Here is a 26,174-nt window from a genome sequence, read left to right as displayed (position 1 = left end):
TTTGTGTATGCTTCATTTTTTATTTTAAAAATACATTTCAAGATGCCTACTTTCTAATGAAATTGAGCTGTTAATTCTGATGTTTCTAAGTCCTTTCCAAACTCTAGTCAAGCAACTTACAGTATACTTTACGTCAGCAGTTCAAATTGAATGATTAACAGGCTCTGTCCATTTGTGGTGAGGTTTTTTTTTGGGGGGGGGGATTCTTCAGGCATGATTAAGATCCGTGTGACATGGGTCACATTACTAGTAAACTCCAGATGGATGCACTAAACATAATTACAGTCCTGTATTGTTTTTGCAGGGGGAAGGGAAGAACAGGTACCTTATGTAGCTGAGCACAAGCCATCTCACAATTGCCCTCTTCTTAGTCAGTAATCTATATTAAGCTTATCCTCACATGCTAAGAAGACTACACAATAATCTGCACTTAGTTCATTTTCAAATGTGGTAGGGTTATGATAACAGCTCTCACTCTTTGGAAAAGTCTTGCCTTGATGTTTCACAGGATTTCCCCCCCCCCCCCCCCACAACAAATAGGAGAAGAGCACAGTCCTAATCCATTCTTTCTGATAGACTTAGACACTTTTATAGTTATGGAAGTACTTCCTTATTTGGTGGTAGTGAAAGAGTGGGGGAAACACTAAAATTTCTTCACTTAAAAGAGCAACTGAAAATTTGGCTGCTGGGCTGGTTGGATTAATCTACTGTCACAGTTTGTTTTGTACTTCCACTACCACACAACTTTTCTTCACAAAGACTTTTTGGCAGCTACATTGACAGGAAGACAGGTAAAATTCCCAAGGGCAAATTCCCAAAAGTTTTCAGTATAGTTCTACAGTATGGGAAATTACAAGCTGGGCCACTGCTTTGTCTTCCACCCATGAAGCCTGCTTCTTTAAAACTTCACAAACTGGCCAGGACAAATTGTAGTCACCTTGTCTGATTCTTGAGTTTTCCACTATGGTGCCTTTTCTGCCAGAGGGGTTGGATTTCTCACATCTATCACCTCAATGAGGGCCTGTTCCAAGAGAATGATTAAAGTTTAGACATGTAAGTTGCTTTTACCATTCATGCCACCTGGATGTTTATGACAAATCTGTATCAAAGTTTGGTGAAAGTGGGAAGCTGAATAGTATGATGCCGTTATATCTGCTACTGTTAGTTTTAGCTAATGGAATTGGAGGGGGGAATCACAGACATTTGGATCATCCTCCACTAAGTGTTGTGACAGTTAGGTTGCATCCAGGACTGTCCCTGGGTGTGAGGGGTCATGCAATAGTTTATTTTCATTTTGAAAATTCTTATTTGAATTTTAACATTGGTACCAAAAAATGTCCTTCACTTGAAGTTATAGGAAGAGATTCTGCATCAAACTTATAGCCACAATGTCATAGCTATGTTTTAATTCTTCCGTCAGCTATCTGTAAAGATGGAGGTCTGTGGTGCTGCTAAATTGTTCTGCAGGAAGACATGGCCTGCCCTCATCCCAGCAATGAATGATGCTTTTGATGAAGAGTTGGGAAGGGTACCTACTTCTGCTTCTTGCAGTGTTGCTTGCTGGTGGGAGGGACTAGTCACAACATCCTGGAGCACCTCATTCAGGAGCAGCACAGATTTTAGATGCTCTGCATGTCTGACTGGGTTTTAAGGTGGGTCTTCAGGGTAATTGCAGTGCAAAGGTTGCAAATGAGAAAATGAAGCACTTGAGATGTCCTAATTCTACCTTACAACATAAGTGACTAAGAGGATGCTGGCTTCTGTTTGTCCTTTCCCAGTTAGTAAGTCAAAACATCAATTGACTGATAAAACAATTCAAACTTGGAACCGTAGCACTAAGAAAAGTGAGTGCTATAACTTTGCAGTGGTGTTATCTCATGCAGAATGTGGGAAATTACTTAATACATGTGTATAAGTAACATTACAGAGTCCTTAATTTGTCAACATAGGCGGGTTACAGACCGCCATTTCGGACGTCCTCAGGACGTCCCAGTTTGAAAAAGGGCCGTCTCTTCTAGACGCCCCTTACCCTGTTACGGACAGAGTCCGTAACAAATGGCAGCGGCCATTCCGCACGGCCGCCACCATTTTGACGTAACGGACACTGCGTCCGCACATCGTGCGGCGGAAGTGATGCTGCGAGTGCACGCTTTGGCACTTGTGGCGTCTTCCAGGTTGCCGGAAGGAGCGCGATTTTTGCGCTCCTTTGCAGCGCGGAGGAGTCGTGCGGTTTGGCTGCTGCAACTCCTCCGCGCTGCAACCGGCAGCGGCCTGAGACTGCCCCTTTTGGGCGGTCTGTAACGGGCCATAGATACTGATGCATAGACTAGTTACAAAAGCTATAATGTATTCAGCAGCATCCCAGGAAAGAATGCTTCCGTTCATGTTTCAATCATTTTCCAGAAAGGTATCAAAAGAAAAAGAAAAAAGCTTTAAACTGCTCTTTTAACCTAACATTCCTACTTCTTGGTGCTTACCAGATCCTCCCCAAAAGTACCTCCAAGAGCAATGATTAAAGAGGATAGTTCTAAGAAAATTGTAAATGTAGTGCGGTGCAATATCAAATGAGATAGAACAAGGCTGTTGAGTAAGAAGAATACAATGGAAATAGAAATTCTGTTTTTTCTGTCTGAACATTAAGATTTTCTTTATCATCTTCCATAATTCATTGTGTGGCTGTAATCACTTCAGTTCCCTGAAGACCAATGGAAGGAAACTCAAATGTCAGATCAAAAATAGGCAACTGAAGGACACCAGTGTACTTAGCATGTTGCAGCTTTGAAGAAGCTGCTGTATTAAATCCCACCTGTAGATTAAACAGGCACAAAAATGAAGTCTTTTCAACCAGGCTGTCAAGCTCTTCACGAAGGGGAGGAAAACAGGCCACTGAAAAAGGGCTTAGCTTCTCTGTCATCTAGTAGTCAACATTGCTACTTCACCTGGGTGTTTACAAAGAACTGTCCCCACTTCCCATGAAGCCAGATAAATAAAGATTAGTAATCATAAAAATAAGGACCAGTGATGTTGTTAGGCAGGCATCTGAATTCTTTACCTTATTTTCAGCCAGAGCTTGTTTTGCTAGATATTGTTCTCGCTTCACTTTTATTTCCACCACTTCTGGGATGTCAGGCACCATCATATCTATCATGCGTGCAATGAAGAAAACTACATGCTGGGAGGAAAAGAAAAAAGAGTGACAATGTTTTGCTTTACCCTGACTCAGCAGGTCAGTGCAGGACCATGCAACTCAACTGTGAGGATGCAAATGGGGAGCGCAGAAAGCTGCTCTATGTACTACCCCTATTATTGCACCTTTCCCATTGATGATTATAATAAAGTATCCAGTAGAAAGATGAGTAGTTTTATCTGACTAACTCAGGACTTCAAAGTACCAAAAGAGGGGAATCCATGCATCAAATATAGTTCAGCTTACTCTGTTCCAACGTAACATCTCTGAATTTCTTAGCCCTTGTGAGCATGTGGGGTTGCGAGTGGTGTATTATTGTTGGCTTTCCCCTTTTAAAATAAAACTCATTATTTGGTTAGAAACCTGCCTCTGGAATTCTTCGTGTCTCTGAACTTGGTATACATAGGGATTGGGTCCTTAGCTAAGTAATCTGGCCATTAAGCTTTGCTACTTTTGAGCTAATACATAATTCCCGAGAGCTCACATTGGTATTTGAGTCTCCTTTTTGGACAGGTGTCAATCCCAGGGTTATGCAATGTGTGAAGTGTATAAAACTGTAATAGTTTAATTTTATTTTAATGCTCTGTTTTTAATTGTACTGTTCTTTTAAACTGTGAGCTGTGTTTTTTGGGAGAAAACAGGATATAAATATAATAAAACAATACTAATATTGCCTACAACAAATTCACCCTGCAAGGAAATGTGGTCTTTAGCCAAAAATTGTGGGGGGGACTGCACACCCCATGGCTCTCTTCTTACGAGTCCTACTTCCTCAGATGGAAGTTGACTTAAGTTTATGGAAGCTCATGCTGCCAACTTCTTTCTTTAGTTAGCCTCAAAGGTGTTACAAGATCTCTCTACATACTGATTCTGCAGACTAAAATGGCTATATCTTTGAATTCTCCCTCTATGTTAAATTTATGCCGCACATACCAACCCACCCATTCCTGTAAAATAAAGTCTTCACAATCCTAACTGCCTACATTGTTATTAGACTAATTCTTAACAGAGTAACAGTAATATCACATCAGATTTGGTTATATGATAGCATTTGGGTGAGTTAATATAAATTAGCAAATGAAAATGTCATTTACTGCAAAGTAAGGGTGTTTTTAAATGAATGAAAAAGCTTGAGACAAGTGAGGCAGCAAGCAATAATGATGCAATAAAAAGATGAGTTCAGTGTTCTTTCAAAACCAGTAAGCACTCTTTTCACACTCGCTTCCTAACACACATTACAGAGATGGAAAATTGGATTTCCAGATGTTTTGAACGACAATTCCCATAATGCTATGTCACTGGCCATGATGAGTGATACTGATGGGAATAGTAGGCCAAAACATCTGGAGGACCAAAGGACACTTATACCAGAAATTCAGTCTCAAGCAGGACTAAAATTTAACCATTTAGGTAGATGAAAATAGGGACTCTAGAATGTAATTAATAGAAAAAAACAATGTGAAGACATTTGGAGGGAAACGTACCTCAAATACAATTATGAAACCAAGACGAATTGCCAGTAGATTCCAGTAGGCAAGTGAATATCTGCCACTTTGTTCTCGGTAGGCTCGGTATCTGTGAAGGGAAAATATGGTTTCTAAAAGTATGCTAAATAGCCATCAAGTGATAAGCACAGCATTCACATTTCCAGGACCAAATTAAAACTTCCTGTTGAGGTTTTTTGCAGCAAAAACAACTACAGTCTTATTGGACACGTTAAAGACTTTATAGTGGCAGACGACCACCATTTGTGGTTGTCTCTTTCCATGTCTTCCTATATGCCATCACTGAATTCCCTTTAGCTGAATTATCACAGACTATGGCTACATCCACACTACAGAAATAACCCACTTTGACACCACTTTTAACTGCCATGGCTCAATGCTATGGAAGGCTGAGAACTGTAATTTGTTGTGGCCCCAGAGCTCTCTGACAGAGAAGGTAAAATGTCTCAAAAAACTATAATAATAATAATAATAATAATAATAATAATAGTTTTTATTTGTATCTTCCTGCCTCTCCCAATGGATCAAGGCAGGATCACAACAGAGTTAAAAACACTTGTAATATTACAACATTAATTACAATTAAAACCACAGCTAAAAACATAAAACATCAATCATCAATCAATCACGGGGTCAATCATGGGGTCAGGTGCTCTCAGTCCGTACCAATGGTCTTCATAAAAGGTCAGGAGGATATGCGCGGCAGAAGAGCTCTGTCTTTACCACCTTCTTGAAAATCTCCAAGGATGTAACAAGGCAAGTCTCCTCAGGGAGTCCGTTCCATAGTCTAGGAGCAGCTATACTGAAAGCTTTTTGGGAAGTGGAAACATGTTTGGATGATGGCACCTCCAACAGGTTCTTCCCACTTGTTCTAAGAGTGCGGGGCGGATTGTATGGGGAGATGAGTTCCCGTAAGTAACCCGGGCCCAAGCCATGTAGGGCTTTAATTCCCATAATTCCATAGCATTGTGTCATAGCAGTTAAAATGGATTATTTCTGCAGTGTGGATGCAGCCTCAGTAAATATGTTGCAATAACATCAGCTGTCCACTTTCTTATGAGCAACACAAGAAGCCAAATATTTTAGTTTTCATGGCTGCAGTTCTAAGGCCCACTGAATATATTTGGGATTTGCCACAAAGTAAACACATAGAGTGGGACAGCAGATGTCACTGTATTCAATTGCCACATATAGAGTACAAATATCATTGTATTAAACTAAAGCTTCTTGGTGGACCTCAACCTCAGTGTTACAGTAAGCCACTTTGCACACAAGGGCTGGTTCCCATACTTGACACACACACCCAGGAATTCAGTCATGTGCCCATTCCACATGCAACAGTATCAGATCTTCCCTTAGACCAAAAACCAAACCCAAATTCCCATAGTATCTGATCTTGTGAGGAAACTTATTTGTACCCCAAATACAATCTATTTCCTATAAGCTATTTTTGAGACCCAATGTCTACTGTGCCTTTGAAATAATCATCTCAACATCCTGCAACAGCCAGGCACCCAAAGAAAAGAGCAAGATGTCCTACCTGCATGTGACATTGTACTCTGCAACATAAGATTTAGGGGCATAGGCCAGGGTGAAATCAATGTAGCCCTGTAGATCGCTGCTAGTAGTGTATTGGTAATATAACCGAGGGAGAAAGTCAGATGTGAAGGCAATCAGGAAGGCCTGAAAGGAAGAGGAACTAATTTAAGCTCTCTTTCTCCTGTGTTGTTTAGTGATATAATCAAATTTTTCTGTCTCGTTCCAACTCTTGGCACAGTAAACAAACTACACTTTGGCAGACATCATCATGCCTATGAATCACCTTATGCCATAATGTGAGAATCATTCAGTCCTCCAGATATTTTGGAATGGCATCTCCCAGCATTACTTAAGAGCAGCTCTGCACCCTAGAACTGCTGGGAGTTGCAGTTCAACATCCAAAAATGGAGGACAGCACATTTCCTACCCTGTTATACTAGGTGAGATCACTGACCCATTTAGCACAGCCTTGTCGATATACACTTCAGACTTCTGGGATCTTTCTTTTTTTTTTCTTTTTCTATTTTTTAAAACTAGAGAGGTTATATTATCCAGAGCTGGGTGCAAAAAAGTGACTCAAGTAGATGGACATATGATAAAATTAAGAAACACGGTCTCTGAGAACATGCTCAGACCAGGAATTGTACTCAGTATCAAGAACAAGTGTCCAAATCCTCTCGCACAAACATGCTTTTGGTTTTCCCCAAACATTTTCTCAGTGACCTAACTTGGGGAGGGATATGTTTTCATTGATGCTTTTGTTTGAGCTAGAGTTTCTTGGTACTGTATAGCAAACAATCCAGATTTTTACCAATAGTTCTCTATTTTCCTGTTCCCCACTCCTTTTGTCTACACTGACCAGCAGGGTTTCAAACAGGAGCATTTGCCATGCTTAGCTGGAGGCACCAGGGACAGGATCTCAGACCTTTTGTGTGGAACCATCTGCTTTGCTAGTGAGGTACAGCTCCTTACCTTCTCCATAGGAACTTAACTGTTGCTTTGGTAATTTTAAATTGGCATTGTAGGCTGCCTTTAATGTTGGGTATCCCAGATGTTGGGATATTCAAGCTACTGATTAAGTCAGTTAAAAATTTACTGAGGACTTAATTCCAACAGTTATTTGCTACATCTAAGCTAAAATTACACCTGACCCTTTTGCTTCCAGTGACTTTAGACTCTTGGGATGGGGAGAACAAAGCTGGCCCTTTTCCCAATAGCCTTGCAGCCTGACCACTTTGAATTTTTTTTTAAAAAAAATATCATCATCATCATCATCCCACCTCTTCCCAAGGCTCGAGACAGGGAACAACATATATATAAAACCATTTAAACACACAATGTAGGGCACATTAAAATCATCCAGCATAAAATTAAAATATCCCCATTTAAAATTCATAGTTTAAGATCAACTGGGTAGACCTGCCAGAAGAGATAATTCTTTAGAAGGAGCCCTGGTGGTGCAGTGGTTAAATGCCAGGACTGTAGCCACAAGGTTGTGAGTTCGATCCCAGGGCTATATGGTTGACTCAGCCTTCCCTCCTTTCATAGGTCGGTAAAATGAGTACCCAGCTTGTTGGGGGCAATTGGCTTATAGATTGTAAACTGCTTAGAGAGTGCCGAGTTCACTGACAAGTAGTACAGAAATGTAAATGCTATTGCTGTTTAGTACTGTTTTAAATTCAGACAGCATGTTAAGCTGTTGAATCTCTCCCGACAGGTCATTCCACAGTCTAGGCACAGCTGATGAAAATATCCTCGGTGACAGTTGCCAATTTCGTTCTGGGTAAATATCTCCCAGAAAGTCTGAGAGTACCAGGCAGATTATATAAAAAGAGGCAATCCCATAGGTGGTCTGAATCCAAACCATGTAGAGCTTTAAAGGACATTGGACCTTAATAGGAGGCAGCAAGAGCCAATTTTTTTCTACTTTCCATACATCCTGATCTTGGTTCTGTTTCCATGTCACATTTTAAACCTGTCTCTAACATAAAATAGGGGGAGGAAGGCAAAGACAACCTCAAAGTAAACTGCAATTGGACTGACCCGATTCCTTCCACCATGAGTCCAACTGGCAGCAACTCCCCATGGTAGTGCTGGTGGTAATGTTTATATTTATTTGTATCCCACCTGCCTCCCAAAATTGGGACTCAAGGTGGCTTACCATTCAAAAAAGAACAATACAGCTAAAAACATACAACTGAACATTAAAATGGAATTACACTATCCACACTATTAAAACAACTTAAATATATATTTAAAAAGTTAAAATAATTTTAAAATAATATCGTACCTTTAGCCTGTCCTTTAAATGTTTCTGTTTTAAAAGTGTTTCAGAATAAAAGGCTTTTTAAAATTATTCTGATAAATCACTTTTCAGTATTCTATTACTCTCTCTCTCTCTCTTTTAAAAAAAAATTTCAAGCTGACATAGAAAAAAGTTTTTATGTCTGAAGGTAAGATACCAGTACTTAATCATTAATAATAAATATACCCAACAACAGGTTGAATGTGTATATAATATGACAACAGCTGTTCGGGTGAAAGATTTTGGGAGACTTACTGTAGTCCAAAACTGCAGTGTTCCCAAGCTTTTCCTAACTTGCCTCAGAAAGGGAAACTACAAGGTAAGTAAAGTCAGCTCTCCATAATCATAGATTCTTTATCCATGGATTCAACTATTCATGGCTTGAAAATATTTTTAAAATATATACATTCCAAAAAGCAAACTTTGATTTTGTCATTTGATATAAGGGACACCATTTTATAATACCATTGTATTTAGTAGAACTTGAGCATCCATGGATTTTGGTATTCACAGGGGGTCCTGGAAACAAACTCCTGCCAATACCAAGAGCCCACTGTAAACAAAATCAGTGTTAAGCATCCTCGGAGGCAAACAACAGTGCAGTCTAGCTACAAACTCTCCGAAGTGGAGCAGTTGTTCCTACTACGGATTTCCAAATAGTCTACCATTTCCTTTTTAGATTGCTTACCCTCCAGCCCCGTCTAACTTACATTGCTAATGACTGCCAAATGTGTGATGACCTCTAGAATATGGAACCAGATACCAATGCCTTGGGCTCGTTCTGCCACTGGACGTCGGTATTCACAAACAAACTTCTGGGCATCCAAGCGAATCTCCACCCAATTGTTGAGCAAGGCAAAAAGTGGTGCCAGAGGGCAGGCAGCCACAAAGATGGTAATGAAGCCAAACTGTAGGACTGAAGGGAAATAAGAAAATTATAACTACTGGATACTGAAGAAAGACAAGAACCAAAGAATCCCATGGAAGAGAAAATGGTTATCTGACATCTTCTGTATTGATTATTCAACCTTCTAGGACAGAATCCCTCAACCTGGCACCCTCCCTATGAACCTGGCACCCTCCCAATGAATTGGACTAAAACTGGTATCTGAGAGAGACATTACAGCAGACCAGCTCAATGCAACTCAAAGTGGTGGTCCATGTACCAGAGCTGGTCCCCAAACCATTGGCTGCTGCTCCCTGCTGAATTTCCAAGAAAGAAAGAATCAGTTGTAGTCAGTGAGCACAAGTATGGTACTTGTCCCTGACACATTGGCAAACAATAATTGCCAGTCCACTACATCACATAGCTCTAGAAGCACTGGACCAGATAGAAGGTACACCATCACATTGATAAGGGCATGCTTATCAAATTAGCAGAAGATACCAAGTTAGGAGGAGTAGTAGCTAATACCCCAGGGGACAGGATCAAAATTCAAAATGACCTGAATAGGCTAGAAAGCTGGGCCAAAGCTAACAAAATGAATTTCAACACAGAGAAATATAAGGTACTGCACTTAGGGTGGAAAAAAATGAAATGCACAGATATAGGATGGGGACACCTGGCTGAATGAAACTGCATGTGAAAGGGGTCCAAGCAGACCACAAGTTGAACATGAGTCAACAGTGCGACGCAGAAGCTAAAAAGGCCAATGCAATTTTAGGCTGCATCAATAAAAATATAGCGTCTAGTTCAAGGGAGGTAGTAGTGTCAGTCTATTCTGCTTTGGTCTGGTCCCACCTGAAATATTGTGTCCAGTTCTGGGCACCTCATTTCAAAAAGGATGTGGAGAACCTGGAGCGTCTCCAAAGGAGGGTGACTAAAATGGTGAAGGGTCTGGAAACTATGCCCTATGAGGAATGACTTAGGGAGCTGGGGATGTTTAGTCTGCAGAAGAGATGTAAAGAGGTGATATGATAGCCCTGTTTAAATATTTGAAGGGTTATTATATTGAGGAGGGAACAAGCTTGTTTTCTGCTGCTCCAGAGAACAAGACTCGGAATAATGGATGCAAGGTACAAGAAAAGATTCCACCTAAATATTAGGAGGAACTTTCTGACAGTAAGGGCTGTTTGACAGTGGAATACACTCCCTCAGAGAGTAGTGGAGTCTCCGTCCTTAGAGGTCTTTAAACAGAGACTGGATGGCCATCTGTCAGGGATGCTTTGATTGAGAGTTCCTGCATGGCAGGGTTTGGACTGGATGGCCCTTGGGGTCTCTTCCAACTCTATGGAGTTTATCAGACAAGGGTAATTGGAAGTATAATCCAATGGCAATCCGAATGAAATAATGGGGTTTAACGTTATTGCGTGATAAACCACCATACGCAATTTCGGGCAATGGCAAGCTATTTTTGGGCAATGGAAAGTCACTTTGAACGCAATTCGAATTCATGTAAATTCGCTGAACTAGCGAATTTAATGTGTTCTGGCCTCACTTTCTTTTCATTTGAAATAATGAGAAATTCCTCCCGTGTGATAAACTCCTATGATTCTATGAACCAGATTAACTCAGGAAGATAGGGTTTGTAGATTCTGGGATCCAATGCATTTGGAGAACACCATGTTGGGGAAGGCTGCTAGTATAGGAGTTCCTGATTTTACAACGGCTAGATTTAGTGAGTCTTAACTGACACAAGTTGGTTCATTCAGTCAGAAAGGGGGATCTAAGGCCCGTTACACACGGGCCTTAAAGTACAGACTGTGTCCGTACTAGGGTTAGGAAGGGGTGTCCCTTCCGGACCCCCCTAACCCTAATACGGACCCAGTCCGTACAAAATGGCGGCGCCCTATGTAGACGGCGCCACCATTACGGCATCATGAGTGCGCCGCCTCTATACGAGGTGACACAGACGTGACATTGTCATGCCGCGCCAGGGTGCATAGTGCGCCTTTTCCCCGGCCGCAGAAGGAGCTCCGAAACAGAGCTCCTTTTGCTGTTTGCATCGCTGGGCGCAGCCTTTACATGGCTGCACCAGCGACACGGAGGAGAAAGGGGCCAAGCAGCCCCTTTCTCCTCCTCCCCGCCATCGCCGGGTGTCCTTGGGGCTTGAAGCCCCAAGGACACCCCTTTCCATGCCGCGGGGAAGCAGCCTTTTGCCGCTTCCCCGCGGCCTGAAAAGTGGCGGATCGGGGCCTCGGAGGCTGCCGTTCTGGCAGCTGAGGCCCCGATACACCGGGGAAAGGGACGGGTGCAGGCCACCCCAAATGGGCGGTCTGTAACCCGCCTAAGACTCTATGTGCCATATATATATATATATATATACACACACACACACACACACACACACACACACACATATAGTGATTGGCTGAAAAATGCTATCACTCAGCCACAATTATCTTAAACTATTTCCAGTTTTAAAAGGCATAAAGTATATCTCTTCTTCCTTACTAGATCTATGGGAAATACTGGGACAGCTGCAATTTAAACTTCTTTCTTGTTTTGTTTCATTAAAAGACCTCCAATTTTACCATAAGCAACAAATATAAGAAGTCATATTCTTATTCTTTGTGCCAAGATTTTTTTTAATTGAAGAATTCCATGTGTGTCCTCTCTCATCTGAAAGAAAACATTTTTCTCTCTCATACACATGGAACTAAAGACATTACACATTCATCATGGTGCTTCTTATTTTCTAGGTTTAAACCAGTTAAAGAACTTTGGTCCCCTGCACCAACATTGTATATTTTTGTCACTGTTGTGAATAAGAGGCTTTTAAGCATTTTGCCCACAGTGTGGCATGGTACAAAGGAGAGACAGCTTTTTGATAGCTTCTATGTGGGAGTTGTAAAACAGCAGTCATCCTAAAATAATACCTCCTTTGGTAAGCCTTAATTTCTTTCTTTTGTCTTTTTTGCCTTTTTGCAGTGCAAAATAGATGTTTTCAGTGAATTGTCTTGAGTGCTTTCCCCTGCCCCGAGATACTGCATACCCATTTCCAAGTATTCATCAAAGAGCCCAACATAGGGCAGCAGTTCATAATCACTCTCCCAGAGCTGTTTGATGAGATTTTCTCGACCTTTCTTACTCCTTTGGGAGAGATGGCCTCGCTTATGCCACCATGTTTTCAACTTCCTGTGGAGAGCAAAACAACATGATTATACCCACATCCCCTCCATTTATGGTCAATAAGTGACCAATCTGGTTTGCACCTACACCAAAGCATGGTTTTGTCTGGCACACACAGCAGAACATATAGATGGCAGATATACTGAAATTGGAGCTGAAAAAAATTGTTTTGAGCTTATAATAAAAAATTATTTTGAGAGTCTCCACCCAATGTGGTTAGTATCCATCAACACTAGCCAACATGGCCAGTGGCCATGTTATCTTAAGCTCAAAGCAGAGAGAAAGAAAACATCAGGGGATACACTAGAATCAATAGGCATAACTGGTGAGTGATGAGTTACAGCCCAACACAGCTGGAGAACATGATGTTGGAGAAAGGTGCTATAATGAATGCCTCCTGAGGACACATATGGTCTTGGTCCTAGAGTGGGATGGATGGGGACAGCATAGCAAGAGTCACAGCAGATTACATCTGACTAATTTTCATGAATATGGACATTGTTTATAGCTTCTCCTTCCACTGTGGGAAATGTGTTCCCCTCTTCTGTGAGCTGGCAATAGTATCATAGCTGATAGATCTCTGAGATGCTTCCAAAGGGATAGCTATATTAATTTGTCATAGCATTAAAAAAAGGAAAGAAGGTGGTCAGAAAGAATCTAGCAGCACTTTTAGGACAAACTTATTTATTGTAGTGTGACCTTTCTTGGATGTCTATCCATTCTTCACATGCTTGTTCAGTGCATTTGATGAAGTGAAATGAAATCTATGAAAGTTTATGTTAAAATAAATCAGGTGGTTTTAAAGATGTTGTTCCACCCCTTTACTAGATTCCTTCTTTTTTATTCCTGAGATGACGTCTCTGCAGCAATACTATAACTGCACTAATGTAACAGGGCTGCAACTGCTGCAGGAAGAGATGCAAAAAACAAAACAAAAACAAAACACAGACCACATTACTTCCTCTAAGAAGCTCAAAGCCATGGTTCTTGCTTGTGCATATTTATTACCTCAACAGCACTAGGCAGTAGGCTAGGCTAAGAAACAGTGACAGGCCCAAAATCACCCAGTGAACTGGAGATTTGAATTTAAGTCTTTCCAGTCTTAGTCCAACATGCTAATTTGCTCTACTGCAGCCCATAGGAGATGCTAGGTGGCAACAGTAGTGCTTGGGCCAGAAAAGATTGTATGCTGAGCACATGCTTTTTTATTTTGGAGTTATTTTGTCACTGTAAAAAGGAGTTGAAAAACTGGAGCCTAATACACTTTCTTGCCATAATCACACTGTGCTGAGGCCACTGACAAACAGATGTTTCTCCTGCAATGGCAAACATTTCCCTCATTGATAGAAGGTACATTCCTCAGGTAGATAAATGCTGAAGCTAGTTACTAGCAGGATCAAAATAAAATAATTTTTAAAAAAATCATAAAACTGGAACTGTATGAAAACTGTTTTGGTTCAAAATTGGCAGGAGTGGATGGAGACCCAGGGTGCATCTACAGTGGCCACTTAATCTGGAGTCAGTCCAGAATATTATGCCCTGAACTGGATCCAAACCAACAATGATTGTGACCACATGTACTGGGCCAAATCTGATGTGATGCCACATTGTTGGACAGGTTGGTCAACTGGGCCGAAACCAAATTGACCTCCCTAGACCATCCCATGTTTTTGGAGCCACTGCTGGCAATTCCTTGTGAGCAGGAGTTCTGCATAAAGCCTACCTGATGCACCACTACTTCTGCTAAGGACAAAAATGGGCACCTGGACATGTGATCAACAAGGAGCCCAGAAAGCCAAGAGCTGTGCCATCCTCTTTCCCTGTGCTGATTGTTGTTGATCACATATCTGGGCACCTGTTCTGAATCAGAAGCTCAGAAGCATCCCCTTCCCCTGTGCTGCTGAATGTATGGAAGGGAGATGGTGCAGACAACTCAACTGGGCCAAATTCAAGTCTGATCCAGCTATCCACACATCAAAAGAACTCAATGTCATGCTAGGGTTTCCAGGAAAACCGGAACTTTCCCCAACTTTCCTTAGTTCAGAGCAAGGTCAGGTTAAGAGCAGAAAAGGCATGGACCTTTCCAGGAAGTAGCCATATATCATCAGCACTACCAGCAGTAGCTTTGGGGTGAGTACAGCATTTTTCAATGTTTTTATTTCTATCTTTTTAAATTTTTACCTCGAATCCCACTGTGGGAGAAAGATGGGATATAAATCCTTGAAATAAATAAAAATAAACAAATGTTTCACCATAGTAGGCAAGCCCCAAGTCATTTGGTTCAGTCCCACCTTCTTTTTAGTGGCATCTGGTGGCTCCCAAGTCAGTGAGGCAGCAAATCCATTCCTGTTTTTTTTACTGTGAATCTTAAATGAGTTGTCCAAGACGCTGGGGGTTGGAGTTCAGCATCTTGGATAGCTCCTTTAAAGTTTGTGCTATGCCTTGGAATGAATTCACCACCTCACTAGCATGGAAGCCACTAGCTGCCATTGCTTCCTGTTCCTCACATGACCAAGATAAATGGTTTATTCTCTGATTATAAAACTACTCCATTTCTTTCAGTCATTCTAGCAAAGCCCCCAAAACATTCTCTTGTACTGTGCATAATTTGTTCCATTCCAGCAAAGGACATGATCAAAAACAATGCACTCACGGTATGATGATCTCCTGCACATTATTAATTATTTGCTTTCCCACCATGATGACCAGCAGCTCCTGGGCAAGTTCAATGAGGCAGCCACCTGGACCACACTGGGCAAAACAGAGGGAAGCTTCAGGTAAATAGGGTATAGCTTATGACAGATACAAACTGACATTTCCTTGAATTTTAGGCCAAAACCTCAAGCAGTATTGTTAGAGAAGTAAGCATGATGGAATACTCCTCCATGAAAAAGAAAAACACACAAAGTATTACTACACGCAGGAAACTGGAACCCTTCTCTCTGAAATCAAGGATTTCTATATACTGGCGATTAAAAAAAATAACGAGTATTCAGTCATGTGTGTGTTGTTTGCCTTCAAGTCATTTCCAGCTTACGACAACCTTATCACAGTGTTTTCTTGGCAAGTTTATTCAGAGAGGGTGTGTTATCTGAGGCTGAGAGAGTGTGACTTGACCAAGGTCACCCAGTGGGTTTCATGGCCAAATGGGGATTCAGCCACATGAGCCCCCTTCTGCTCCACAGAACTATGAAAATTTACTGTTTTGAACTAAAACTCCCAGAATGTCTATGGTGACCGGTGGATTCTGTGAGCTGTACTGCAAAAACCTCTGCTCCAGATGCAAGTTAGCCATGTCAGCTGCTGTTGGTGAAAACTAGGCTTCAATACCCCTTGTAATGCGCCTCCAAGTCAACTCTGACTTATGGTGAACCTCTCATAGGATTTTCCTGGCAAGATTCATTCAGAGGAGGTTTGCCATTGCCTTCCTCTTAGGCTGAGAGAGTGTGAGCTCCCATGGTCACCCAGGGGGTTTTCATGGCTGAACAAAGATTCAAACCTTGGTCTCCTGGAGTCCTAGTCTAATGTTCAAACCACTGAACCTCAAAGGTCCTCTTTCAGTTCCCCTACTCCTTCAGAAAATGTCATACAGTGCACCATTGGAGTACAAGTAAAGTCTGCAGTTGGTTCTTTTATAGATCATTTTACAGCATCATTCTGACAACCATGTTCTCTATGGATTGATAGATTAGTGCCATTCGTTAGGCCTTCCCTAAATAAGAGGATATTATGAGGCTAATCAATTGAGATATCTGATAGAAGGTATGTTGGGTGGGATAGATTTAGAATGGCTGGAAGTAGATACAGAAGAAGTAGATAGGAGAATATGGAATATTTTTTTTAAGAACTTTACTAGGAAAGAAATAAAAATTATTGGAAACCCTCTCATGAAAAATATAATAGAAATATGGTATAAACACAAAAAAGAATTAATGAATGAAGATTCAATAATAACACCAATAATAATGGAAAAGAAATTCCCAAAGAATTTGAGGGGATTGTTAGACAAGGAGTTAAAAGAAAGGAAAATAGACAGAATAGAACATTGGATAGATGTAAGAATAGAGAAAGGAAATATAAAAGAAAAACTTATGGGAATAAAAATTTCATGGTTTCACTATATACAAATAATAATAATAATAAATAAATAAAACTTTTATTTATATACCGCCCTTCCATTGATCAGGGCGGTGAACAACATAATACAAATAATACATACAGTAAAACATTTTAAAAAAAATCATAAAACCCCCGGTCAGCTCTCCAAATTGCCGTCAGCAAGAGAGAGAGGCCATCTAGGACTTCATTCAGGGAATGCAGTTCGAAATAGGAGGGTCTTTAACTCCCTCCTAAACTGAGCCAGGGAGGTGGCCGAGCGGAGCTCTGTGGGCAGCGTGTTCCAAAGGGTCGGGGCAACGATGGAATACGTCCTCCTCGATGTCGAAGAGAGTTTAGCCCCAGGTACCCTAAGTAATTGCTGCCCAGAAGTTCTGAGGGTGCGGGGCGGAATGTATGGGGAGAGGCGGTCCTTCAGGTATCCTGGGCCCAAGCCATGTAGGGCTTTATAGGTAATCACCAACACCTTGTACTGTGCCCGGAAGCAAATAGGCAGCCAGTGCAGGTCTTTGAGCACCGGTGTTATGTGGCTGGTCCTGGAAGTACCAGTGACCAGCCTGGCCGCCATGTTCTGTACCAGCTGTAGCTTCCGGGTATGATACAAGGGTTGCCCCATGTAGAGCGCGTTGCAGAAATCCAATCTAGAGGTTACCAGAGCATGTACCACCATTTCTAAGTCCCATTGGGCCAGGTATGGGCGCAGCTGGCGAATAAGCCGAAGCTGGTAACAGGTGTTCCTGACCGTCGCATTCACGTGAGATGTAAGGTGAAGCGACGAATCAAGAAGCACCCCCAGACTGCGCACGGAGTCCTTCACGGGAAGCGTGATCCCGTTCAGGACAGGTGGAACTACCGCCATTCCTGGGCCAGGGGAACCTATCACGAGTACCTCCGTTTTCTCTGGAAATAAAACAATGGATTAAAAATTGGAGGAAAAGGAATGTAGAAATGAAAAAGTATACACAATTTGAACAAATAGTTCAGAAAGGAAGAGAAATGGAAGAAAATGAGAATATAAAAGGAACTATTAGTAAAATTTATAAAATGTTGATGGAGAATAAAGGAGGAAAAATAAAAGGAAATACTTTAAAGGGATTATGGGAAGAAAAATTAGGATATAAAATAAATGACAAGGAATGGGATAGAATTTGGGAATAAAGACACCTGAAAAATTTATCGGTTCGGATAAAAGAAAATTATTATAAGTTGATTTGGAAATGGTACCTGACTCCAGTGAGATTACACAATATTAATAAGAATAATTCAAAGGATTGTTGGAGAGGCTGTCAAGAAATCGGGTCATACATCCATATGTGGTGGCAATGTAAATATGTACAAAGTTTTTTGGGGAAAGTGTTATTAGAAATAGAAAATGTTATGAATATAAAAATAGATAGAAGGCCAAGTATTGTTTTGTTATCATTATATAATTCAGAGAAATGGAAAAAAGAAGAAAAAGATTTGGTAACAAATTTGCTTACAGCAGCGAGATGAATAATAGCAAGGTGTTGGAAAACGAAAATGGATGTAGGAGTGGACGATTGGTACAAAGAGGTTTGGAAATTAGCTATTAATGATAAGTTGACATGTAAATTGAAAGTAAAAAAAGGACTATGGAAAAGAAATGACTTTGAGGGGATTTGGAAAGAATTTGTCGAGAAAGTATTGAGAAAAGAAGATGGAAGGTTACCTCCAGAAGAAGAACTGAAATTTTGGATGGAATATAAGGATGGAAATGGCTCCGGGGAAGGGGAGCACTGAGGGGTATATAAAATAATGTGTTAAAATGTGATAGTATGTAATAGAATATGAGAAGACATTTGTTTATGAAATATTATAAAAATTAATTTAAAAAAAGATTAGTGCCATTCTAGAACATCCCTAAACAGTCACTATTTCATAACCCCATGCCACTCTCTTGTTTCATCTAAGATACTCACATCCTCATTACGGATGCCCAGCAGTGTAGTGTAGTGGCCTGGGTAACCTACAAACCTAAAGAAAAAGAAAACAGAGACAATTACTTGGAAACCCTGACGCTGGCTTTCTTTCCTACTGGCTTAAACACCTCAGACTGTCCCACATAATGCTCACACACATAGTGAGAAACAACCAGAAAAGTTATCATAGGTCATGCTTTCTGGGGCAACACTGAAAGCTGTAATCCAAAGCAGTATTTCCAAGATCTGCAAGCCACGCACACAGGCACAAGCTTGTAGAGACTAGCATGTTATTCACTTTATCCCCACCATTCCCACCATACAGAATATTCACCATGCTATCCTGGCTTGGGTAACCCAATCCAGGTTTTAAAATTGCATAAGCATTAAAAAAAGAGCCCTGTATCAAGAAGAAAAAGCCTTTCATTTTTTAAAAAAAGCCACTAAGTTTTGTTCTTGGTGTGTAATTTTCAATTAGGCCTGACATCATTTTCTAGGTCTTCTGCACCTTTCAGTTACTGAGATCCAAAGCTTTTTATTATTCAGTATACAAGGGTATTGCTACCATAATATGCTAAGATATCTGATACAGGCATCCCAAAATGTAAGTTTTCCCACCCCTGTTTTACGCTGCTATATTGTATTTGGGCTGTAGATGGCAACAGTACTTTCCCCTCCTCATCATACCAACACACCAAGAAATGCAGGCAAAACCATTGCCTGAATTTGCATTTCTGCTATATTTAAGCATTCATGTGAAAAACTGCTGACTGCATGAGCAAATAGTCAGATTGGTCCAGGACGGGTCAGAATGCCCCCTCCTGGAGCAATCCATTGGACCAGAGGATGTCAGAGGTAAGGCCCACCAACCCAAGCTCTTCTGCCATGATATTATCATGTCCTTTCAAAAACCCATTTTAACTTTCTCCATGCAGAAAGAAGCATTCTCTGCATGGAGGAAGGGATTTGGTCAGCATTTGGAGGAACAGCTCCTCCAAGCATTGTCTAGCTTGTGTGCCTGTTTCCCATGCCTCCCATTGTCCTAACTGAGATGGTGCATGAATAGACTCCCCATTGTTCTCTCAGAAACAACAGTGGGGTTCTCCCTCATCTGCTGTGTGTGACCCTCATTGGGATGGTGAACAGCCATCAGAAAGGCTTCTGTATGTGTATTGAGGGAAATCCTTAGTAAGAAATGGACCACCCAGTATGGAAACTCATGACAGGCACACTCCCACTCAACATGGTAACACAATACAACACAGCCAAACACTAGGCTGGTTGCTTTCTTCTCTGTTCAGTAATGCAAGAATCCAATGATAGCTCAGTTTTTGTGCTACTGTTTGTAGAAGAAATGTACCAGTGATCACAGAATCTTCATGTTAGAGGCTCCTCTAAACGGGATAAATGTATGCTGTATTGGCTGCTGATGTTCTCAGGCTTTTTCAAAACGAAATATCCAAACAATGTTTCTATTGTCCTGGAGTATTTTCTGACAATTCCCAGCAACAGCTGCAACATTTCATTCCCACCCTTGGATGTGTTTCTTTTTCATTTCAAAACAAAGCAAAAGAAAATAGTTTCTTTTCTACCTTTCTCTTTAAACAAACAAACAAACAAACAAACAAACAAACCTGTTTTACAGTTTTTTGTGGGTTTTTTGATGCCAGGCACAGATGCTGGTGAAACGTCAGGAATAAATGCTTCTAGAACATGACCACATAGCCCAAAAAAACCACCAAAAACTATGGATGCTGGCCATGAAAGCCTTCGACTTCACATTGTTTTAAAGCTACTGTGCATCAACAAAATGGCACTTTTGCACTATAGTTCTAAATTTTTAAAAACAACAACAGAGAATAATTTGCCCTTCAAACTATAGGACCACCTCAGCAATCTACCCCCAGGTTTTAAAAAAACCTGCTGGAAGAACTGTAGTGCAGATCCAAAAACTGGTATGAATAGCCTACAAAAGGAATGGAACAACTGAACAAATGGAGGTGACAACAACTGGTAAAACCCAAGGGGCTATATGAAGATAAGGCATTGTAAAGGAGGCCCTAGACAGACTTGAATCCAACACAGCCAAGGGCAGGGTCCCAGTGTGGGTGAGAATCTGTTAGGAGTTCAGTTAGTGAGAGGTGAAAGATAGAGTTGAGAGGAAGAACTGCTTGAGTTTGTTGAGAGAGTCTGTAGGGAGTGAATGTGTACTGGTTGACCGAATTGAATGAAGGGTGAGGTCTGACATAACTCATGCTGAATATTATTATATTGCTGTAACTAACTACTGGAACCTGTCCACACAAAAATCACCTGTAGTCTCAGACCACAAACCCCAAAGAGGGAGTTAAAAGGAGAACTACAGAGCAAGGTGAGAGTGGCAGTCACTCCAGGCCATGAATTGTAGGACCTGGATAGGCCAACGTCACAGTCATGTGTTATTTAGACCCATCTGGAAAAGCCCATGGTTTTACTTTATTAATCGTTATCTGAATCCTTACTGTTTCTCTCTCCAGCCATGGAATAATTATCTATCCAGCTTGTGATTTTTCAAGGGGATAAGCAGTATGGCTAATCCTTCCTCATTTGCCATGGAAGCTGGACTATTCCCCATGACAAGCAGACAAGATATCATCTTATAAAAATAACTCAGCATGATGAGAAGCTACTGTACTAATGTGCAAACATGCTTGGTGCATATTTGTTACAAATAATCTTTTTTGCATGTGCCTGTGTCACAGAGGAAAGCTGCTTCCATTTTAGGCTCAGCTGCTCATTCTGTAAAAGAGCTTACCTGCCTTTAAAGAAGGCAATGTAGATAGGAGAGGAGTAGAAGTTGACAAACTCAAAGACAAACACCTTAAAGGTGAAGGCATCTTCAAACATGGTCTGGGTACGGTGCATCTCTGTGGATAAGAAAGGTAAAATGGACACCATAAAATGATGGATGTTATCCAGACCTATCCAGTGGTATGCCATGATGGGCATCTTCAGTGGATTACCTGAACCAGGTTTCTGGCTGACCCAAAGCCTATCCACCCCTATCTTCAATGGTCTCAATTTCACAGAATTCTAATATACACTGTAGGTTGCTAGTACATTGTAGTTTTATTATTAAATACTAAATAAAAGGGCTAGAAATAAATTCTGATTTTATCCTGGTTCACATATTCCTTCCATACACAAGGCTAATGCATGGGACAGTAGAATGGGCCATACCTTCTGGCTCTGCCTAGAGTTTCAAAAAGTAGCTTTCTGTACTACACCTCCTAGAATACCCAACCAAAATGGCCAGTGTCCATGTTGGTCAGAAGAATCTTAGAGTTGTATTCCTAGAAAAGTAACATTTCCAAGCTCTGGCCGCATCCCAACATGGACCCCATGCCACATCCAGTCTTGACACCTGCTAATAATATCTGACGTCTGCTTACAGAGAACAGCTGGAACTCACCCCACTTGGTAAGAAAACGTGCCAGTGCAATATAAATTTTGGAGAGGATAAGAATGAAGATGAGGTTCACCACTGAGCCTGTGATGCTAGCAATACGAGAAGCCTAAGAGGAACAAACAGAAGAAAAATGGTCCAAATGCAAATGACACAACAATTCCAAATGGAATGGGAGCCCCCCCCCCCCCGGTGTCTTACCGAAGCCACAACAAGGAAATTCCCAGACCTGGATACGACTACAGCAATGATGGCCCGGTAAAGGATGATGGAAATGAGAAACATCACCACAACAGCAATCTGTAGATATAGCCAGTCAGAATAAATGGCAATAATATGCATTTGTTGTCTCATTACTGTCATGGGTCTGACACTATGGCTTAGTTTGATGAGAGTATGTTTCCTCAAAAAGATGCTCTCCAGATGTGATGGATCACAGCTCCTACCATCCCCAGCCTGCATGGATTAGAGAACTGCATAGAACCTATAGCCTGCCAGATGCTCTTGGACTGTTTCTCATCAACTCAAGACAGAATGTCCAGTAGTCATGTAGTTCAACAACATCTGTTTCAATCGGCCGCAATCAATTGGCCATGCTAAATCAGCTGGACTGAAGCAACCATGATGAATCACCACAATGAATTGTCCAAGGCCAGCAGACAGATATATATTCAAAGATATAGCTGTGTTAGTCTGGAAAATTAGTATGCAAGGGGATCTTGTATCACCTTTGAGACTAACAGATATATAGATAGATTAAGGGCATTAAATGTAATGACAATCATCTTGACTTCAGACCAGAAGGATATTGGCAGCCAGTTAATTCCTTTAAGACATTTCATCAGCCACTTCAATAATCTGTTTCACTCCCACAGGCTCCAGTAATGGCTTATTAAATAAATCAGAATGGAGTGGGTGGGGGTAAATTTTGAATGTACTGTGTGAAACAACTAGTTTGCCCCTCATATAGACAACTATTACTTCCTCATATTTCAGGTAGAGAGCTAAGAGAGAAACATCAACTTTTCTAAGGCCAACAAATATATTTGTAAACATGCAGGTTTAGTTGTGTTGGCCATTTAGCAAATACAAAAATTCATCAGTGATACCATTATTGGCCAATCAAAATGTGCAATATACTTGTTGCAAGCTTTCAAAGCTCCATGGGCTTCTTCATCAGGCAAGATGTTACAAACCAAACAGGAAAAGAGTGGCAACAGGTTTGTTTGGTTTGTAACATCTTGTCTGATGAAGAAGCCCATGGAGAAAGCTTGCAACAAGTATAAAATATATTTGTAGTTAAAGTTAGATTTGAACTTGAGACTGTACCTCCCACTCACTGTGCTAAACCACCATCTAAACCATGGGAGTCTCTGCTTCATATATACCCCATAACAGCTGTTCTTTTACCATCATGATGATGACCGTTGATCCAGCCATGATTCTTTTGAAACGGTTCTGCTTGGGGAAATAAGGTTCTTCCTCTCCAGTAATTGGATTTCGAGTTGTCATAGGGGCCATGGCAGTAAACTCGGGGCGTGGACGTTCCTGCAACAGAGAAAACCTGAAGTGATTCAGACCAGACAAATGGAAGTACTGCACATAGCACATAGTTAGGCAGTGCCATTTGGTACCACAGGATGTACAGATGTCTGCCATCAATTTGGATACCAGTTAAATAGACTAATGGAGTGCAAGGCCATTGAGGGCTACTAGTTATTATGGGCATATGCTATCAATAAGAGCATAAGTCTCTACATACCAGTCACTGGGAAACATGAGCAGGAAAGTGCTTTGGCACTCATGTGTTGCTTATGGATTTCCCATAAGACATCTGGCTAGCCACTGTAGGTACAGAAGAATTGTAGTGATGGTGGTGGTGATGTGCCTTCAAGTTGTTTCTGACTTATGGTGACCCTAAGGTGACCCATACATGGAGTATTTTGGACAAGATTTCTTTAGAGGGGGGTTGTCTTTGCCTTCTTCTGAGGGCAAGAGAGTGTGGCTTGCCCAAAGACTCAGTAGGTTTCCATGCCAGAGTGGGGATTTAAACCCTGGTCTCCCAGAGCCTAGTCTAACACTCAAATGCTAGATTAAAAAAAAATACCCTCAGTCTGATCCATCATGATTCATATTATGTTAAATGTAGTATATGTTAATGTTGAGCTGTAATTTTACTTGAGGGCTCCCCCAAGCTAATACCTCAATATCTTCAAAGTCTGAACAGTCCCAGCGATATGTTAAAGTAGCATTCATTCGCTTCCAGTACTCAAGAAATGTAACTGCCCACAGAGACATGAAGATGCTAAAGAAGACAGTCCCACCATGGTCAAAGAGACGACCAGCCTGAAAAAGACAGATAAAACTATGGTGGAGTATGTACCAAGAAATGCACATGGGCTGGAAAAGAGTGGCAACAGAAATAGTAACAGGGATCCACTACGTAACTGCAGAATATATGGATCCCCAAATGCAAGTGTATCCCAATAGCAAATAGAATAGAAGTCTGGAGATGCAATGTAAACATGTCCAGCCCATGTATCATATCTGCACTTAAAAATTCATATACCTACCCCACTTTGTGCATGTGTAAGACAAGCATGCATTTAAATACAGAGGGCTACTGCTGACGTTTATAGTTTGGCTCTCAAAACTACAAATGGGTTACTTTGTATCATGCACTAAAACACAAGCACACTAAATTTCCAATGTTAAATTAAAGAACGTGAGAGCTGATATATCCATTTAAAGCTGATGATCGCCCCATGGATAGAAGCTGAAACAAGTTATTTTGTGTATGGTGTTGTCAATTTCTGGTGATTTCCTCCACAACAGCACAACTGGACAAATGCAAATACACAGAGAAAGCAGGTGAAGTAAAACAAATTGCTTAAAACAAATGAGAGATGAATGCCACTCAAAGATACTCTTCAATCCATTGCAAAAAAGTAAAATATGACTTTTTTTCTGTAATACTTCAGATGATGCAGACACTGGAAGTCTAATCTGGCTATCAAATTATACCTGAAACATTGGGCAGATGCTGGAGAGGTTCCAGTAAGGGCAGACTTTGCAGAGTGGGCACATCTGATATTTACCACCACTGGTACAGATCTCCTGCCTGCAGTTTGTAAAGAGTACAGAAATAAAAATAAGAAGAAATTATTTACCTCCTAGATTTTACATAATTGATTTTTCTGATTTTTTTTAAAATGTTTCTGACGCTCCCTATTTGTGTTCCTAAGGTCCCTTCTTCTCCAGTTCTTTCAAGAATAAGCATGACTGTTTTAGGTCACACTTACCACTGGTTGTAGAGGAACCAACTAACTAGTCAAACTACCATTCATTTTCTATCTATTTCTTGAGTAACAAATTCACAACCGACACTATTAATCTAGAACTGAAAAACCAATCTATTCTGTATTTATTAATGGAAAAATCTAAGAAGGTGAAGCCACACTCTACTTACAAATCTTTGTGTGAAAGTCAGATATTACACACCCATATAGCTTGACTGTAGAACAATGGACAGCCTTCCTCGACCTGGTACCCTGAGACTAGTAATAAATGAGTAAAAAAAGGGGGAAGCAAAAAGTTGACACTTACGTAGGAATATCATCAAACATCATAAAGATGCCTATGATGAAGACTATTGTTCCCACAACAGCTGCTGGTAGAAGCCACCCAGTGTAGAAACCTGAAGGAAGAGAGGAAAATGAATACTGTACTGTAACTTCAGAAGCAGATGCACACCACTGGCCAAGGCTTCCTGTTGTCCTTCATTAGCTTGCTTGACAGAAAATCTGAAACAATTTCATATCCTCTGATTGTCCTGATTTCCGGGGTCAGTCCTGATTAATCCTCCATCTTCCCACTTTTTCAGTGGCTTTTAAAATGCCCAATTTTCCTCTCCTTCTCCCGCTTTCCCCCTTCATTCTCAATTTACTGAAATTGCTACGAACTGATTTCAAATTGCACATACCATCCTTTTTACAATGCCAGTTGGGGAGTAAATATAAAAATTTCTTGACGCTTTTCAGAACTACAGAGCTATACTGCAGCTGC

The 26,174-nt window shown here is 40.9% G+C and overlaps 1 protein-coding gene across 4 annotated transcripts in view; it reads right to left on the bottom strand.

Moving 5' to 3' along the window:
* The window catches only part of ANO7 (anoctamin 7), a 58,793-nt gene continuing 32,619 nt past the window's right edge, over nucleotides 1-26,174 (bottom strand). For 3 of the 4 annotated variants that reach the window (XM_089509305.1, XM_089509307.1, XM_089509306.1), the window contains 15 exons: nucleotides 25,716-25,806; nucleotides 25,134-25,230; nucleotides 24,312-24,455; nucleotides 23,520-23,657; nucleotides 22,311-22,409; nucleotides 22,116-22,218; nucleotides 21,459-21,570; nucleotides 18,665-18,719; nucleotides 15,262-15,359; nucleotides 12,472-12,614; nucleotides 9,247-9,452; nucleotides 6,233-6,375; nucleotides 4,672-4,762; nucleotides 3,053-3,172; nucleotides 1-1,021 (listed from right to left, as the gene is read on the bottom strand). In XM_089509305.1, coding sequence (XP_089365431.1) covers nucleotides 962-1,021; nucleotides 3,053-3,172; nucleotides 4,672-4,762; nucleotides 6,233-6,375; nucleotides 9,247-9,452; nucleotides 12,472-12,614; nucleotides 15,262-15,359; nucleotides 18,665-18,719; nucleotides 21,459-21,570; nucleotides 22,116-22,218; nucleotides 22,311-22,409; nucleotides 23,520-23,657; nucleotides 24,312-24,455; nucleotides 25,134-25,230; nucleotides 25,716-25,806 — 1,700 coding nt within the window. In that variant the 3' untranslated portion in view covers nucleotides 1-961. Of the gene's footprint in view, nucleotides 1,022-3,052; nucleotides 3,173-4,671; nucleotides 4,763-6,232; nucleotides 6,376-9,246; nucleotides 9,453-12,355; nucleotides 12,615-15,261; nucleotides 15,360-18,664; nucleotides 18,720-21,458; nucleotides 21,571-22,115; nucleotides 22,219-22,310; nucleotides 22,410-23,519; nucleotides 23,658-24,311; nucleotides 24,456-25,133; nucleotides 25,231-25,715; nucleotides 25,807-26,174 lie in introns of those variants that run through there. The other variant, XM_089509308.1, reaches the window with a different exon arrangement.

This window comes from Sceloporus occidentalis, unplaced genomic scaffold (assembly GCF_023333645.1).
Source record: "Sceloporus occidentalis isolate IW3139 unplaced genomic scaffold, rSceOcc1.0.p SCAF_2, whole genome shotgun sequence".
NCBI lineage: Eukaryota > Metazoa > Chordata > Lepidosauria > Squamata > Phrynosomatidae > Sceloporus > Sceloporus occidentalis.
This window is presented reverse-complemented; position numbering and strand designations above follow the sequence as displayed.